The 19,364-nt window shown below is 45.2% G+C and overlaps 1 protein-coding gene across 12 annotated transcripts in view; it reads right to left on the bottom strand.

Moving 5' to 3' along the window:
- Window positions 1-19,364, bottom strand: part of TRAPPC10 (trafficking protein particle complex subunit 10) — a 91,653-nt gene that overhangs the window by 11,605 nt on the left and 60,684 nt on the right. For 10 of the 12 annotated variants that reach the window (XM_027081997.1, XM_027081906.1, XM_027082559.1 and 7 more), the window contains 8 exons: window positions 18,765-18,856; window positions 16,316-16,456; window positions 15,913-16,025; window positions 12,513-13,027; window positions 11,555-11,696; window positions 9,286-9,444; window positions 8,244-8,473; window positions 872-972 (listed from right to left, as the gene is read on the bottom strand). In XM_027081997.1, the coding sequence (XP_026937798.1) occupies window positions 872-972; window positions 8,244-8,473; window positions 9,286-9,444; window positions 11,555-11,696; window positions 12,513-13,027; window positions 15,913-16,025; window positions 16,316-16,456; window positions 18,765-18,856 (1,493 nt within the window). The remainder of the gene's footprint in view (window positions 1-871; window positions 973-8,243; window positions 8,474-9,285; window positions 9,445-11,554; window positions 11,697-12,512; window positions 13,028-15,912; window positions 16,026-16,315; window positions 16,457-18,764; window positions 18,857-19,364) is intronic. The other 2 variants (XM_027082087.1, XM_027082178.1) reach the window with 2 other exon arrangements.

Genomic DNA, 19,364 nt, shown 5'->3' on the forward strand with positions numbered 1-19,364 from the left:
TTGGATACTTTATTACACGGCTGTAAATGATTTTCCTAAACATACAATAGCTTGCAATGAGTCATGGAAGAAAGAGTAACGATTACTCTTCATCTATAGAAGTAACAATTACTCACTGACAAACAAGGTCAGTACAGAATTCACTTGAATTTCTGTTACACGTAAAGAGGAGTTTTGAAAAGCCAGGCTCAAATAAAGCAACCCAGATTCTCTGTAGAGCTGTTGGTGTTTTTAACCACCACACACTGAGTCTCCTGAGGCGGGGACAGGTGAAGCACAGGATGACACCTGCAGACTTCCTTGTCCAAAAACTGAATCTGAACCTAGTCAAGCCTCTAAAGCAGCAGCTCTCAACCGGCGACAATGTCTGGAGCCATCTGTGGCTCACACTAAGGGTACGGAGGGCGAGGAGTGCCCCTGGCAGAAAGCGGGGGCCAGGGGTGCTGCCGAACAGCCACAACACAGGGACCTGACCGAGCGTCGGGAGTGCGGAGACCGCAAGCCCCCCTCTAGAGGTGACAGACAGCAGCTGACAGGGAGCTACTTACACAAACCCACGAGGACGTGACCAGGGGAAGCCAGAATGGCAACTGACCCAAGTCTGGCAACGGGCCAATGGCTTGAAAACAGGGGGAGGAGGGATGAGAAGGGATCTCAGAAACAGAGGGGACTGTGTTTGAATCCCACATCCTACAAACCAAATCTGAGTATGGGCTGGGCGCTATAGGACCCAGGGAATTACTGTGAATTTTAACAGGTGGACAGTGGCATCATGGCCATGAGAAAACATGCTCAGCGTCACCAAAGCCAAGCTCTGAACAGTAGGGCCTGCAGGTAGGGGAGCCTGGGAAAGGGGCCTGAGGTCCTTTACCGTGTCCCGGATGACAGCAGGGAGTGCGTGGTCCTGAAGGGCATGCTGAACGTCAGCGAGATGACGGTGGAGTAGATGGACCACGGGCAATCGATGGACACCTGAGGAGAGACGGGGGACAGGCGTTCAGACCCCTCATCACACGGGACAGGCACCGCCACCACCATCCATCCAGATCTGTGGTGGCTGCCCATTTCCTAGACATTTGATGTCTTTACCATTTCTTATCCAGAGAGATAAACCCCATTAAACATATACACAAAGGAGAGAGAAATGAGCCATCGGCACGGTAACAACGGCTCCGAGCAGACGCCGCAGCCCGCAGCGCAGACCCTACCCCGTTATTCTCATGGGCGTGTGGCCATAACGCCAAATGTGTTTTTAATGTGCAGGAGGTTATGACAAAGTGCTTTTAGTCACTCATGTGCAGATTATACTAATCAATCATTAACTATTACAAATCAAGGGAATTACCCAAACTCTTAATCCACAAGACACTGAATACATAACTGCAAACCAATTTGGGGCTGTCGTGTGGACCAATAAGCTATTAACTTCCTTAAGGGCAGAAACCAGTTCCCAAGCTTGTATTTTATTTCCCCCCACAAAGGAATATGCTGAGTACAGAACGTGCGCTTATTGTTGTAAGTAGCATCTTTGCCTCCTGAACTTTGTATCAGATAAGGAAGGAAGAAATTTCAAGGACTGAAAATTAAGACCTTTTTTTTGAGATCCTGCCTTGCCTGGTATTCTATGCCATAATCCCTTTGAAATGACTGCTTCGATTAGCCTTTTATCCTACTGCTTTTGTGCATTCACTTCTTTTTTTAAAATTGTTCTATTTATTTAAACTAAAAATCAAAATAACAAAAAAACAATTCATCCATTTCTCTCAACCCCTACTCCACGCCTCGGGCAGCCACCAATATGTCCTTATCTATGAGCTTGGTCTTTATTTTTACTTTTTTAGATTCCACATATAAGTTAGATCACATGGTATCTGTCTTTGTCTTCTTTCACTTAGCATAATGCCCTCTAGATCCATCCACGCTGTCGCAAATGACAAGACTTATTCTTCTTTAGGGCTGAATAATATTCCTCTGTGTGTGTGTGTGTGTGTGTGTGTGTGTGTGTGTGTGTGCGCGCACGCACACATGCTCATCTTTATTCATTCATCCCTGGTGGATGTGTAGGTTGCTTCTATATCTTGGCTATTATACATAATGCTGCAATGAACACGGGGGTGCAGGTATCTTTTTGAGTTAGTGTTTTTGTTTTCTTCAGAAAAATACCCAGAAGTAGAATTGCTAAATTGTATGACAGATCTATTTTTAATTTTTTGAGGAACTTCCACACTGTTTTCTACAGTGGCTGCACCACTTTACATCCCCACCAATAATACATGAGGGTTTCCTTTCTGCCGACACTTATTATTTGTTGTCTTTTTGATAATAGCCATTCTGACAGGTGTGAGATGATTATCTCATTGTAGTTTTGATTACATTTCCCTGATGATTAAGTGATGTTGAGCATCTTTTCATGTACCTGTTGGCCTTCTGTATATCTTCTTTGGAAAAATGTCTGTTCAGATTTTCTGCACATTTTTAAATTGGACTGCTTGGTTTTTTTGCTATTGAGTTGTATGAGTTCTTTATACGTTTTGTTTATTAGCCACTTATCAGACATATGATTTGGAAATATTTCTTCCATTCAGTAGGCTGCCTTTTCATTTTGTCAATAGTTTCTTTGCTGTGTAGAAGCTTTTTAGTTTGACGGAGTCCCAGCTGTTTATTTTTGCTTTTATTGCTTTTGCTTTTGGTGTCAAATTGAAAAAATCAACATCAAGGCCCATGTCAAGAACTTACTACCTGTGTTTTCTTCTAGGAGTTTTATGGTTTCAGGTCTTAAAGTCTTTAATCCATTTTTAGTTCATTTATGTATACAGTGTAAAGTCCAGTTTCATTCCTTTCTATGTGACTCTCCAGTTTTCCCAACACCTTTACTGAATGTCCTTTCCTCATTACACATTCTTGGATCCTTTATCATAAACGAATTGACCATATATGTGTAGATTTATTTCTGGGCTCTCTATTCTGGTCCATCGATCTATGTGTCTGTTTTCATGCCAGTATCACACTGTTTTAATTACTATAGGTTTATAATATATTAATAGTTTGAAATCAGGGAGCATAATACCTCCAGCTTTGTACTTCTTTGTCAAGATTGCTTTGGGGACTTCCCTGGTGGTGTAGTGGTTAAGAATCCACGTGCCAATGCAGGGGACACAGGTTCAATCCCTGGTCTGGGAAGATCCCACATATTGCGGAGCAACTAAGCCTGTGTGCCACAACTACTAAGCCTGTGCTCTAGAGCCCGCACGCCACAACTACTGAAGCCCGCATGCCCTAGAGCCTGCGTGCCACCACTACTGAGGCCCACGTGCTCTAGGGCCTGTGTGCCGCAACGACTGAGCCTGTGCTCCACAACAAGAGAAGCCACCGCAATGAGAAGCCTGTTCACTGCAACAAAGAGTAGCCCCCACTCACCACAACTAGAGAAAGCCCGCGGGCAGCAACGAAGACCCAACGCAGTCAAAAAAAAAAAAAAAAAAAAAAGATTGCTCTGGCTATTTGGGGTCTTCTGTGGTTCCACACAAACTTTAGGATTGTTTCTTCTATTGCTTCTATTTCTATTGTGAAAAATCCCATTGGAATTTTGATAGGGATTGCACTGAATCTGCAGACTGCCTTGGGTAGTATGGACATTTTACAATATTAATTCTTCCAACCCATGAGCACAGACTACCTTTCCATTTATTTACGTCTTCTATTTCTTTCGTTAATGTCTTCTGAGTTTCAATAAACAAGTCTTTTACCTTCAGGGTTAAATTTATTCCTAGGTATTTTATTTTTTGATGCAATTGAAAATGGGATTGTTTTCCTAATTTCTCTTTCTGACAGTTCATTGTTAGTGTAAAGAAATGCAACCGATTTATGTGTACTGGTTTTGCATCCTGTAACTTTACTGAATTTGCTCACTAGTCCTAACAGTTTTTTGTGTTGGAGTCTTTAGATTTTTCTCTATATAATATCATATCATCTTCAAATAGTGACAGTTTTACTTCTTCCTTTCCAATTTGGATGACTTTTATTTATTTTTATTGCCTAATTGCTCTAAGACTTCCAATACTATGTTAAATAAAAGTGGTGGGCATCCTTGTCTTATTCCTGATCTCAGAAGAAAAGCTTTCAGCTTTTCACCATTGATCACAATGTTGGCTGTGGGCTTGCCATATATGGCCTTTATTATGTTGAGGAACATTCCCTCTGTTTTTATCATAAATGGATGTTGAATTCTGTCAAATGCTCTGTCTGCACCTATTGACAAGATCACATGATTTTTAACCCTTCATCCTGTTAATGTAGTGTATCACATTATTTTGTGGATGTTGAACCATCCTTGCAATCCTGGAGTAAATCCCACTTGATCACGGTGTATAATCCTTTTCATGTTTTGTTGAATTTGGTTTGCTAATATTTTGTTGAGGATTTTTGTACCTATGTTTATCAGAGACACTGGCCTGTAATTTTCTTTTCTTGTGGTATCCTTGTCTCGTTTTGGTATCTGGGTAATGCAGGCCTGTAAAACAAGTTTGGGAGAGTTCCTTCCTCTTCTATTTTTTGGAAGAGGTTGAGAAGGACTGGTATTAACTCTCTGAATGTTTGGTAGAATCACCAGCGAAGCCATCTGTCCTGGACTTTTGTTAGTTGGGAGGTTTTTTGAAAACTGATTCAATGTCCTTACTAGTAATCAGTCTGTTCAGATTTTCTATTTCATCATGACTCAGCCTCGGTAGGTTGTATGTTCTAGGAATTTATCCATTTCTTCTAGGTCATCCAATTTATTGGCATGTAATTGTTCATAGTACTAGTCTCTTATGACACTTTGTATTTCTGTGGTGTCACTTGTAACATCTCTTTCATTTCTGATTTTGCGTCCTCTTTTTTTCTTGGTGAGTCTAGCTAAAGGTTTGTCAATTTTACCTTTTCAAAGAACCAGCTCTTAGTTTCACTGATCTTTTCTATTATCTTTTTAGTCTCTATTTCATTTGTTTCTCCTGTGATCATGGTATTTCCTTCCTTCCACTAACTTTGAGCTCTGTTCTTTTTCTAGTTCCTTGAGGTATAAAATTAGGTTGTTTATTTGAGACATTTCTTGTTTCTTGAGGAGGGCATTTATTGCTATGAACTTCCCTCTGAGAACTGCTTTCACTGCATCCCATAAATTTTGATAGGTTACGTTTCCATGTTCATTTGTTTCAAGGTAGATTTTTATTTCTCTTTTGGTTTCTTCTTTGACCCATTGGTTCTTCAACAACATGTTGTTTAATCCCCACATATTTGTGCAGTTTGCAGTTTTCTTCATGTAATTAATTTCCAGTTTCATACCTTTGTGGTTGGAAAAGACGCTTGATATGATTTCAATCCTCTTAAGTTTATTAAGACTTGTTTTGCAGCCTAACGTGATCTATCTTGAAAAATATTCCATGTGTACTTGAGAAGAATCTGTATTGTTGTTTTTGGATGGTATATCCTGTAAATGTCTGTTAAATCCTCTAGTTTAACGTATTTAAGGCCTATGTGTCCTTATTCATTTTCTGTCTGGAGGTCCTATCCATTTATGTAAGTGGAGTATTGAAGCCCGTACTATTATTACACTGCTGTTCTCCCTTTAGATATGTTACTATTTGCTTTGTATTTTAGGTGCTCCTATGTTGGGTGCATAAATACTTATGAACATTGTATTTTCTTATTGGATTGACCCCTTTATCATTACATAACACCCACCTTTGTCTCTTACTACAGTCTCTGATTTGAAGTCTATTTTGTCTGATATGAGTGTAGCTACTCCAGCTTTTTTCCATTTCTATTTGCATGGAATACCTTTTTACATCCCTTTACTTTCGGTTTGTGTGTCCTTACATCTAAGGTGAGTCTCTTGTAGGCAGCTTATAGATGGGTCTTGATTTTTTAATCCATTCAGTCACTTTGTCTTTTGAGTGGAAAATTTAGCCATTTACATTTAAAGTAATTATTGATAGGTGTGTGCTTACTGTCATTTTCTTAATTGTTTTCTGGCTGTTTTTAAAGTTCCCCTCTGTTCCTATCTCCTTCTCTTGCTCTCTTCCTTGCGCTTTGATGACTTTCTTTAGTGGTATGTTTATATTCCTTTATCTTTTGTGTATTTACTATAGGTTTTGCTTTGTGGTTACCATGAGGTTTATATGTAGTAACTTACATCTATAACAGCCTATTTTAAGTTAATAACAACTTAAGTTTGATCCCATTCTAAAACTCCACATTGTAACTCCCCCCTCCAACATTTTGTTTTTGAGATGTCACATTTTACATCTTTTTATCTTGTGTATCCCTTAACTAATTACTGTAATCATAGCTATTTTTACTGCTTTTTTTTTCACCTTCATACCAGCTTTATAAGTGATTAATCCACTACATTTATCAAATAGTTACCTTTCCAATGAGATTTATTCTTTCATGTGTTTCTGTTACTAATTAGCAGTTTCTTTTCATCTTAAATAAGTCTCTAACATTTCTTGTAGGGCTGGCTTAGTGGTGATAAACTTTAGTTTTTACTTGTCTGGAAAACTCTTTATCTTTCCTTCAATTCTGAAGGATAACTTTGCCACACAGAGTACTCTTGGTTGGAAGTTGTTTGTCCCCCACCCCCTCCCCCAGCAAGTTTAATATATTGTGCCACTCCCTTCTGGCCTGCAAAGTTTCTGCTGAAAATCTGCTGATAGTTTTATGGGGTTCTCTTGCACATAACAGATTCTTTCCTTGTCTTTAACTTTTGACATTTTACCTATAATGTGTCTTTGTGTGAGTCTCTTTGGGTTCATCTTGTTTGAAACTCTCTGGGCTTCCTGGATCTGAATGTCTCTTTCCTTCCCCAGGGTAGGGAAGTTTTTAGCCATTATTTCCTCAAATAAAATTTCTGCCCCTTTCGCTCTCTCTCTTCTCCTTCTGGGACCCCTATGATGTGAATGTCTGTCTGTTTGATGTTGTCCCATAAGTCCCTTAGGCCATCTTCCATTGTTTCCAACCTTTTCTCCGCTCTGATTGGACAAATCCCCCTGCTTTGTCTTCGAGTTGACTGGTTCTTTCTTTGCTCCATCTAGTCTGCTGCTGAACCCCTCTAGTGTATCTTTCAGTTCGGTTACTGTGCTCTTCAGCTCTGAGACTTCTATTTGGTACTTTCTTATACGCTTCTCTCTCTTTGTTGAAGTTCTCACTGTTTTCCTCCATTCTTCTCCCCAGTTCGATGAGCATCTTTATGAACATTACTTTGAATTCTTTACCAGGTAAATTACTTATCTCTGTTTCATTAAGGTTATTTCCTAAGGTTTTATCTTGTTCTTTCATTTTGGAACATACTCCTCTGTTTCTTCATTTTGCTGGTCTGTGTCACTTTCTGTACAGTAGATAAAACGACCACCTCTCCCAGTCTTGAAGGAGTGGCCTCGTGTAGGAGATAAACCTTGTTGTTCAACTCTGCCCCAGCTCTTGGCTGTCTCTCAAACCTTTGTGCTTGTCCAAGCAGCCTATTGTATTTCTAGTGGCTCCCAGGAGTTGAGGGTGTGCCAAGACCTGTCAGTGTCCCAAAGGGGAGGGTCTCAGCAACTACCTTCAGGCTGTTTGGAAGCCAGACCCTCAGGCAGCAGCTTTTAACAGTATGCAAAAAATACAGTCCCATGGGACCACAAGCACACACCTCTACCCTTGGGTTGTTCAAAAGCCCTCGGAACTGATATCTGTATTATAAGACATGGACAAACTCAGAAAAAGCATGATGCTAGTGACTGGTTCTGTGAGCTGACGGACTGTGGATTTAGGATCAAAGTCATGGATCTCTCAAATAACTGTCAATAAATACCAGCACCAAAGCATAAAATCTTAGCACTTCCTCCTTGCTAAGTATGATGTGATGTTTCAGGGAACAGAAAGTAAAAGCACACCGAGACACAGAACCCCCTCCAGCCTAATCACCAGGACAAATGGGCCACAGAGGCAAGGTCACTGCCCTCTAAGCAAAAACTGTGTCTCTACAATAAACCGTCCTTCCTCGAGTTGGGACAGAGAAGTTAAGAGCCTGTCTTTGTCTTTCCAAGATGCACCCCTCATCTAAGAAGGGGTGATTCACAGCCATAAATGCTAAACCCAACCCGAGCTTGTGGTACAGGGACTGGAAACCTGCCACCCCAACAGAAGTCATCTTGTATGTACTGTCTTTCAAAGCAAGTGGGACACGCAGAGGCTGCCCACAGCGCTGCACCGTCCCAGCCCCTCCTTACTTTGTGGTCCATGGTAGCCATGCAGTGGCCAGCTTTTTGTGTGTCCTTATGCTTCCCATGGGGCTCTGTCATCCCCAGCATGGTGCTCTCCCCTCCAGTTGCTGGAGCTGAAGGCAAAGAGAGAACTTCCAGTTCAAATTCGATCATGTGGTATGCAGGCGCAGCAGGCAGGCTGATGCTCGTGACCTTGTCAGACGACTGAACCCGGAGCGCAGCGTCAGAAGCCTTTTCTAGGGAAGACGGGAAAAACCACCTGTGACACAGTCCCCTGTGTCCTGGCTCCCTCCCCTCCAGCAGGCGATGGGCCCAGCGGTGAAGTTCCAGCCCAGCTCCTGCTACTCATACACACACGGAAGAGTGTAACTGGGAAGGATCGCAGAGGGAGGGAGACAGGAAACTCAGGAGCAAACCCCCGAAGACAGAGAAGCACTGCACAAAGGCTGTGCAGCTGAGCTCGGCTCAGAGAACCGTCACCGTGCTCAGTCTGAAGGCAGAAAGGAGACACTTCGCACAGCCCGCCCAAGACCACAGGTGTCCCCACAGGACATGCTCCCACTCCAACCCACCACCAGACCAACTCCCACTGAGAAGGAGAGCTGCATCCTCCCCTCTCCAGACCTCGTGGCTGGGGGCTGTGGGAGGTGGGACTGTTTTAGGGCTTCCAACCAGTGTCTTAAAGGCTCATTTGCTTTTTCTTTCTGCTGAGGAAAGTTGAGGCGGGTGGAAGGAGGCCGGAGGCCAGCAGGGCATCGCCATGGAGCGTGAGCCCAGGCAGTAACGCTGCATCACGAGACCACAGCGAGGTCAGCACCGCCAGCCACTGAGCGCGTGCACAGCTCTAAGTCTATTCCCCTCCAAGGTCACGCCCCACCTAGGGGAAGGGTTACCATCCACCTACAGGTGGAACATGGCCATGAAAGAGCTGCAAGGAGAAGCGGGCCTCAGATGCCACCTGAGGAAGGCAGGGATGACAGGCTCCTTATATCCTCACGGTGCATGACAACGCCAAGAATCCACCTTCGCCAGGTGACTGCTGCCTTACCTCTCATGTTGGAGTAGATCACTGCTCTGTTCTCTTCATGACCCAGGATAAGCATGGCTTCTACATTGCTGAGCTGAAGGCTGTCCCCGTTTTTTACTGTATAATGGCCAGTAGTGACAGTGAACTTGACCTTCTGAGGAATACCAGCCAAAAGGCTATCTAAAGGGAAGAAGACAGCAATAAGCATCACTGCCAACCAAGAGCGCCAGTGGAAGGCCTACCGTGAGTTAAAGAGCGCTGCTTCTGCTGCTAGAGGCGACCTGTTCACTGCACACACTCCATAAGGTCGCCCAGCGTCCACCCTCAGCGCTCACCTCAGTTACGCGGTCTGCAGCGTTGAGGGGTCCTCGCTAGGCACAAAAGGATCTGAGAGCCTCAGGGACCTTATCACCACTTCAGTTTAGAGAGTTAGCGATTGTGGTGGCAATCGTGTCTACGAGGGTCTCAAAACCTACCCGCTAGCCAGTTATTGAGAGAAACTCAGATAACGACACTAAAGAAAAGCCTAATGAAACCGCATGTGCTGCTGCTATTCAGATTTCCCTCTGGCCTTTCCAGATCTCTGGTTCACAGCAGCTCGACAGAAGATACGGTACACTTCCTCCTGGATGGAAATGGGGGGCGGCAATGGGCTGAGGCTTTCTAAGAATCGGCTCCAGGGAAGGCAGAAGGAAGAAGGCAAAAGACAAGACACAAGGTGGAGGAATAACAGAGAAGAGAGAGAGAGGGAGGAGAGGCGGGAGGTGAGAAAGGGAGTGCGGGCTGGGGCAGGGCGGGGGCGTGAGCCAGCACCTCCCAGGCTCTCCCAGCTGCAGGGCTCAGCCTTTCTCACAAAAGGTAAAAAACTACAAATAGAACTACCATATAACCCAGCAATCCCACTACTGGGCATATACCCTGAGAAAACCGTAATTCAAAAAGAGTCATGTACCAAAATGTTCATTGCAGCTCTACTTACAATAGCCAGGAGATGGAAACAATCTAAGTGCCCATCATCGGATGAATGGATAAAGAAGATGTGGCACATATATACAATGGAATATTACTCAGCCATAAAAAGAAACGAAATTGAGCTATTTGTAATGAGGTGGATAGACCTAGAGTCTGTCATACAGAGTGAAGTAAGTCAGAAAGAGAAAGACAAATACCGTATGCTGACACATATATATGGAATTTAAGGGGAAAAAATGTCATGAAGAACCTAGGGGTAAGACGGGAATAAAGACACAGACCTACTAGAGAATGGACGTGAGGATATGGGGAGGGGGAAGGGTAAGCTGTGACAGAGCAAGAGAGAGGCATGGACATATATACACTACCAAACGTAAGGTAGATAGCTAGAGGGAAGCATCTGCATAGCACAGGGAGATCAGCTCGGTGCTTTGTGACCACCTGGAGGGGTGGGATAGGGAGGGTGGGAGGGAGGGAGACAGAGATATGGGAACATATGTATATGTATAACTGATTCACTTTGTTATAAAGCAGAAAATAACACACCATTGTAAAGCAATTATACCCCAATAAAGATGTTAAAAAAAAAAAAGGTTCTCTGAACCACTGAGATACTGCTGTGTTCCGCACCTGAGGGCCTTTCCAGGTAGCCAGGGGAGACGCTTAAAAGCATAGAAATAGGTAGTTTAGAGAGATTAGATAGAGAAAGCGCTTTCTTGATGTTTTTTCCTCAAATGGAAGCAGCAAGCAAATAAATCCATTGTTTCTAGCCTAAACCACAGCTCCACTCGCTCCTTAGTGTTTTACTGAAGTGCCACGTGGTCTTCAATAATCTGTTTACACCAACTCCTCCTAATTGTAGAACTTAACAGAAAGGACAGCAGCACTGAATTTCCCAAATGCCAAGCCCGGGGGTCAAGGTTAATCAACACTTTCAAAGGAAAAGCCTTTTGATCCGAGCACAGACCCTAACTAATGTAGCATCCGGCCTCTGAAATGGAACTCTAAGCAGGAAATTGCATTTACTTATGAAATTCTCTGCAGTAGACATCAGCTGAGATTTAGCTCCTCTTTCTCAGCTAATGTTTAGTAAACATGAAAGTAGCAATTACAGAAAAGCAAATATTCAGATGAACAAAAGAGCCAGAGTCAGTTCCCAGGCAAAATCGCCATGATGCTCCCCAAACTGTCTCTTACAGAGGGACACAGCTACAGAGGGCCGCAAGCGTGACGCTGCAGAGAGCCCTCCTTCCACGTGCTCCCTTAAAGGAGCCAAGTGCAGCGCAGAACCCCCGCAGAGCCCCCGCGGCCCACTCACCGGCCAGCGGCTCCACGTGCAGCTGCGGCTCCTGCGAATACACGTCATACTGCACCAGCGGGTAGATGTGAGGAAGGACGAACCACACCGGGCCCACTGAGGCGCACAGCTGCCGCAGCGTGTAGGTTCCCGGCTCCTTGGCCTGGGGGCAAAACCGAGCATTTGCACAGCCATCCCCGTTCCTGCAGTGACGAGTTTCTCAAGGGGAAGCTGAGCCATAATCTCTGAAGTGACCGCTTTTCTCACCCTCTTTATCCTGCTGCTCTGTGCTAACACGTCTACACGCGGGCTGTTCAAAAGATCCTTCAGCATCTCTCAATTGAGGACTTTCTGAGTAACTGATGCTTAAGTTTGACTTTATGCTTAATAATGCATTCTCAATTTAATAAGCTTTATCTGTGGCTTTCTCTTCTGCAAAAGGTATTTAATGGAGGCAGGGAGCATGAAATTTAAAACCTGCTCTAAGACTAGACTAAAAACACACATGGCAAATAGCTGCACTTTCCACTGGCCTCTTGGGTCAGTGGAACTAACAGAAGCCGCTGCACTGGAGGAAGATCTGTATCAGAACGGGCCAGAAACAACTGTTTTGACATCCATCCGTGCAGCCACAAAAGGAGAAGAGAGTTGAACATGAAAGCGCCACCTTCTCTGAAACTTCCTCATTTTAGCAAATGAGGGTGTTTTCTAATACAAAGGGAAAAGTCTAACTAAATCCAGTGAGAACACAAATAATTACCCATGTCAAGAACTTCATTCAAAATTTATCACCTGCCTTACAATTATATAAGTACAAAAGGTTTTTTCAAAACATCAGTCTGTTTTTCTTTAAGGATAAAAATCAAAGCCAGGTTAACAGGACAGAGACGTCTACTGGATTCCCAGCTTCTTCAGAGGGTTCCTGCACGTGCCACCCGCTCCGGCCCCCCCTGAAGAAAACTCCCCGCCCAACACACACCTGCGTCCTGAACGTGATTGCGTTGGGCCCCGGCTCCAGGGTCACGGCGGTGCACTTCAGCACGTGGGCCCCAGACTCCAGGGCGGCACCCGAGGGCGCTTCCAGGGACGCGCCACTCTCCTGCTTCCTTAGGAGCACGTGGACGTTTTTGCAGATAATCCCTGTCGTGTGCAAGGAATTGTCGGAAGGACTTCTCTCAAACATCTCGCAGAGCTCCAGCGCGGGCAGGCTGTTCTGGGATGTGGGGAAAGGCGAGGTCTCTGCCGGGAAGCTGACAATCCCGTTGGCCGTCTTGTGCTTGGTGAGCCACTCGGCAGTCTTCCGGTAGTTGTTTTTCTCGATGCTGAAGTGGACGTTGATGGCAATCTGCTCCGCATGGACAGGCACAGGCATCTGACTGCACACGGTTATCTCCACGGACAAGACACCACCCACGTGGACCACAGCATTGGAAGGGGTAAAATGGAGGTCTCTCAGTTGTGCGAAAGGATGCATAGGGAGCACTATTTTGTGACCTGTAAACACACAGTGCCATGTTTTACTTCCTAAGTCACACTTCCAGGTGCTATAGAGACTGCAGGACTGGGCACCATCGGGCCCGCGGGAAGCAATAACGTGCAAAAGAGATGGTTCAGACCCTCCCAACCTTGTGCCATCTTCACACACCAAAGAGTTATTTGTCAAAAAGAGAACAGAAACACATGCCTAGATAACTCCTGGAAATCATAAGACCTGAAGAAATTAAGGTTTCTAACTCCTGTTTTGGCAAACCCAAGAGAAATACAGGTCAACTAACTCCTCAATTTCAAAACAAGATTTGTAAAGTCCAATTCCTAGAGCTGTTTCAGGGGATTCCACCACCTTCCCACGCACAGAAAGACTCTCCAGTAAAGATGCCCAAACCCCCCTGTACATCTGGAAATGAACCCAGGTGTGTGCCACCCTGTGAGGCCAGCCAGTGAAGTGAGAAGCCAGGAGGGCAGCAGGTCCCCAGCCCCAGAGGCACCGTCAGGGGAGAACCCACTGCATCCTCCAACTTCCTTTCCACAAGCACTGGTGTGTCTAGAACATCCACAAGGCCACTGGACTGACCAGTAAGGGAGACGGTGCCGAGACTGATGCCATAAAATCATAAGAAAACAGGGACAATCATGGAGTATTTTCTTCACGGAGACGCCATGGAAAGCTGGCAGGAAAAGCGTAACCGCACAGTCTCACGTGTGTGCCACACACAGCAGATTCGGCACACAGCTCTACAATGACCAGTCTGGGCACATTAAAGGCTCTAAAACACAAATCAGTACCACGCTGCCCCTGAGAAACCCATGCAGATGGCTTGATGTGTGTGACGCGCACCCCAGCAGGCAACGACCACAGCAACCCGAAGCCAAAACCTCTGGAAACACTGGCTTTCAAGCAGTTAGCAACCGCTATGGACTGAATGCGGTCCCGCCAAAATTCTTAAGTGGAAGCCCTATCCCCCAGTGGGCCCTCTGGGAGAGAGTTAGGGTTTGATGAAGTCATGAGGGATGTATGCCCTTGTAGGAGGATGCACCAGACAGCCCTCTCCGCCTCTCCCCCCACCTCCCTTCCCCCCACTTCCTCCCTCCCTCTCTCTGAGTCTCTCCATTTCTCCCCCATCTCTCCCCGCACCTCCCTTCCTGCTCCCTCCCTCTCTCTGAGTCTCTCTCTCCACCTCCCTTCCACGCCACCCCCACCCCTTGCCTAGAAGGGACAAGCCAGGAAGAGGGGCCTCATCAGAAACCCACCCTGCTGGCATCCTGACCTCAGATGTCAGCCTCCAGAACTGTGAGAAAATAAACACCCGCTGTTGAAGCGTCCAGTCTGCGGCATTTTGTTATGGCTGCTCGAGCTGACTAAGACAGTGGCTATTTTAAATAAATACCCTCCTTGATAAACTGAACACGAGAAGCTAAATATTACAATAAAGTTAATCTTACTACACGGCAATTCTTAAAGTATATTTGCCAAAACATTTAGACTGAACCTAAGGCTTTGAGATCTACCTTGCTGTTGGGCATTCCCATAAGGAAATACTCAAGAAACTTCAGACGGTGAGACAGTCTATGAGACAAGTGGCTCGATGTCTTTAAAAAGTCAGTGCCTTACAACCCTGTTGTCAAACAACCGCTGAAGGGATGAACACAGTGTGGTCCATCCATACCATGGAATATTATTCAGTCACAAAAAGGAATGAAATGCTGACACGCTACAACACAGTTGAGTCCTGAAAACACTGTGCTGAGTGAAATAAGCCGGTCACAACAAACACATGTTGTATGATTCCATTTACGTGAAACACCCAGAACACACATCTTCAGAGACAGGAAGTGGGTCAGTGGCTCCCGGGGACTCGGGGTAGGAAGTGGATCAGTGGTTCCCGGGGACTCGGGGTAGAAAGTGGATCAGTGGTTCCCGGGGACTCGGGATAGAAAGTGGATCAGTGGGACTCAGGATAGAAAGTGGATCAGTGGTTCCCGGGGACTCGGGATAGAAAGTGGATCAGTGGTTCCCGGGGACTCGGGATAGGAAGTGGATCAGTGGTTCCCGGGGACTCGGGGTAGGAAGTGGATCAGTGGTTCCCGGGGACTCGGGGTAGGAAGTGGATCAGTGGTTCCCGGGGACTCGGGGTAGAAAGTGGATCAGTGGTTCCCGGGGACTCGGGGTAGAAAGTGGATCAGTGGTTCCCGGGGACTCGGGATAGAAAGTGGATCAGTGGTTCCCGGGGACTTGGGGGGATGGGGAGTGGTAGGAGGAGGTTGGGAGGAAATAAGTGTGGGGTTTCTTTCGGGTGATAAAAATGCTCTAACACTGACTGTGGGACGGGTACACACGTCTGTGACGACACCAAAAGCCACAGAGTCGTATACTGCACGCTGTGAACCCTATTCTCAATAAAGCTGTTGGATTTTAAAAGGTCAGTGTCTGGAAAAGAGGAAGAAAACAAGATGGAAAGACTGTTCTAAGTTAAAGGAGAACTGAGATACAACAATCAAATGCAGTGTGTGACCCCTGACTGGACAAGTAGGGTCCAATTATTTTGAATATAAAATAATTTGTAAAAACACTTTTCAGGACAATGGGGGAGATCTGAAAAGGGGCTAACTTGGTAGCCCGACTTAGAACCTTGTCCGTCTGTGGGCAGGGTGGTTAGGGGATCACCTTTGTTTTCAGAAGATGCTACACTGTTCCAGGGTCTGGAGCTGCTCTGAAGTTCAGCAAAAAGAAAAAAGAAAGATATAGACACACATTTGCTACACAGCAAAATGTTAACAACTGCTGAATCTAGGTGGTCAGTATAGAGTACACACGCTGTATTATCGTGTTTGCTTTTCTACATCTGAAATTTTTCATAGCAATGTTTGAAAACAAGCCTTACCTGGGCTGTCTGCCTGCTGGCTGGCGAAGCTGAGAATCTCTCTGCAGAAGTACTCCCGCTCGTTCCCAGTCAGGTGCCGGTCGCTGGCCAGGAGGCTGCTGGTCTGAAGGTAGCTGGGTGCAGGGTCAAGGGGCCTGAGAGGACCACGCGCTGGGGCACTGCGCACACAGCCCCTCCAGTCCCCAGAGGGTGCATCCCGACGGGTGTTCCCCTTTTTCTAGGGTGTTAGGAACTCAAGCAGAGGTCAGATACGCTGACTAGGCACCAGCGTCTATCCAACACAGTACGCGTGTTGAGGCAGGCTTTTCTCTCCTAGTTATCAGGTGCTCCTTAAACCCTCAATGGTGGGCCATACAGAGAGAAAGCAATCCTACTTCACGAACATATTCAACTTAAAGGATACTTTTCAATTTGCCCAAGGTGTTTCTGACATTCAGCTAGCTGCTTCCTTGTGTGTGTGATAGGCAGTGCCCAGCCCTCAGCCAGGTAATTCTTCAAGGCTCCCTGAAGATAGATTTCTGCCTTCTGGGGAGACTTCTTCCTCCTTGCAAATCAACAAACAGAAGCTTTCATTATGGGGCGTGATAATCAACAAACTCAGACATGACCTTCCACAGCCTGCTCTCCACCCTTGACAGCCCCACACCATGAAGCTGGCGCCACCTGCAGACAGTCCTTCTCTGGCCACCCCTCCATATAAGAAAGAACGAGAAATGAGGAACACCTAACTGGACCTGAGAACTGCGCTCAGGCTGAGAACCCCACACACGCTGTTTGCCCAGCGTCCTACACGGCCAGAGAGCCTTCAGAGCTGAATCTCCAGATAAGAACGTGAGGGCACCATTCACGATTCCAAGCTGGCCTCAGAGCACCAAGCGTGAAGAAAGCGGACGGCTTTGTCCACAGGCACACAACCAGTTATGGAGGAAGCTTCGAAACCTGGGCTCGGGGCCACACCAACTGCTGAGGACAGGCCAACACAGAGTGGCCTACACAGGCCAGCCGACAGGGGAGCCTGACTCAAGTTGGAAACTCAGGCAAAAGCGCTGAGCAGGTTTCAAAGATTTACAGAGAACTATGAGGAATTTAAATATCAACACCTATCACCCAAATTTAAACCCTCAAGACGTTCAGAATATAACAAAGTTTAAAGCCCAATTAATGAGAGCTTGCCAAAGCTTCAGTGACAACGTGGATGCCCCGGCCTTTCCCAGAGGTTTGGGGCTACTGACTTCACGGGACGAAGGCCAACACCAGACAAGCACTCGCTCTCTAAGCATGCTGGGACAACATCCCAGGCTTACTTTTGAAGCAATGAGAGTTCCCAAATTCTCAAATAAATTTTAAACCTATCAGTTACATGTGTCGGTTTCTATAGACTTTTATGGTCCTCTCCCCCATTATTTTATTTTATTTATTTAATTAAAAAAATAAATTTATTTATTTTTGGCTGCGTTGGGTCTTCGTTGCTGCATGTGGGCTTTCTCTAGTTGCGGCGAGCAGGAGCTGTTCTTCGTTGCAGTGCACGGGCTTCTCATTGAGGTGGCTTCTCTTGTTGTGGAGCATGGGCTCTAGGTGCACAGGCTTCAGTAGTTGTGGCTCACGGGCTCTAGAGCGCAGGCTCAGTAGTTGTGGCACACGGGCTTAGTTGCTCTGCGGCATGTGGGATCTTCCCAGACCAGGGCTCGAACCCGTGTCCCCTGCATTGGCAGACGGATTCTTAACCACTGCGCCACCAGGGAAGTCCTCCCCCATTTTTTAAAGGGGTCAGAACCTTCTATATACTTCTTCAGTTACCATCTCCAGCCAAAGATTCTTACACTGTAGAGCTGGAAGGGAGGGCATTTGTCATCCAGTCGCCGTAGACCCAGGCCGAGGGTCACCTGGCTAGTCCATGGTCAAGCTAGAACCAGGACCCAAGTCTCCAGTTAGCAGGCCAGCATCACCCCACTGCAGCTCCAAGCCTCAGCTCACAGCACCTGAGGACATGGCTACTGATTTAGTCATCAGATACACTAGCTGGAGACTAAGGAGAGCCGACCTCCAGCCCCAGCATTACTCAGCTGTGCAACTGACTCCCTGCTCCAATCACACCTGAAACACTAGGAAGTTCACTTAGATGATCTACAAATCCCTTCGGAGCCCTGCAATCAGTTAAAGTAAATTATTCTTCCTTGTTTCATCTAATGAAATGACTAACTACAGATTTGAAGATACCATTTCAAACACACATTTCTTTTGAGAAAATGTAAACGTCTTTTCCCTCATAATCTGTATCTCTTCCCAGTGCTTTGAACTAGCAGTTACACTGCCAGCAGGGGTTCTTTATCAAACACGTGAGAAACATGCCACGCTTTTAGTCTTTTCTCTGGAATCCACTCCAAAGCTGGAGCCAGACTAGAAATGCTCAGTGTCTGCACACCCCAGCTCACAAGCACTCAGGGCTCAGCCCTCCCTCATGGACCTGACACAGCACGTGCTTCACGTCACCGACCTCGAGGCTTTCAATCCTCTGAGGAGGCATTTAACAGCAACTAGAGAAAATGCTGTAGAACACAAACTATGTATCACATATAACAGTACATATATTATCTACATGTATATAATATTTACATATAAGTTCATTAAATTAATTAAATGAAAGAAACACAAAGATCAGTAACAATTATTAACGGTAATAAGCTGAACTCACTCTGGTTTTCAAAGAAATTTTCTTAAGAAGTGATGACTGGTTAACAGTTCACATTTTTTGTTCTACAAGGTTATGTACACTTCACATTAGCTCCTACATAACAAACCTCTTACTACACGTGAGATGTCTGAAATTCAAAGAAAAGTTCAAAATCAATTACATGTAAAACTCCGCCAGATCCTTTCCAACGAACTTAGCGGATCGAATTCTCCCAATACTCGTATACATTTCAATGGTGGCATGGGACAAGTCCTGTGGAAAAGCAAAGAACCAAATAATTCTGTACTTTAAATTTAACGCTAGACAAATCCTACATTTATTTACCCAAGGCTGAAGCAAAAGACTTCCTTATTAATATAACATAATTTTTTACTTTGTGTCTCTTTTTGTGTTGAGTTTTTATGTAATAGTGATTTATACAAAGTCATTAACTTGTACATAAACTATAAATCATAATAATAAAAGAAACGTGAACTCAGCAGGCACAGAATAATTTTTTTCAAAGTATTTTCCATCTGTGGGTAACATTTTTAATATTTTTCTCACATTCTGGATGACAGAGACAGTATTATAGACTACTGTCAAATGCTGTTGAATTAACCATGACTCGGGAAGGCAGACGGTCCACCGACGGTCTACTGCACTGCTTTCTAAGACTGTCCAAATTTAAGTCCTTTAAAATGAAGTACAATAGCTCTGTTCAGGTTCAAATTGTTCCTCTGTACACAGAAAACCATTCACTATCCTTTCTTACAATTTC

The sequence above is a fragment of the Aethalodelphis obliquidens genome, unplaced genomic scaffold (assembly GCF_003676395.1).
Source record: "Aethalodelphis obliquidens isolate GAN/ISIS:26980383/991018 unplaced genomic scaffold, ASM367639v1 scaffold1, whole genome shotgun sequence".
In the NCBI taxonomy this organism is placed as follows: domain Eukaryota; kingdom Metazoa; phylum Chordata; class Mammalia; order Artiodactyla; family Delphinidae; genus Aethalodelphis; species Aethalodelphis obliquidens.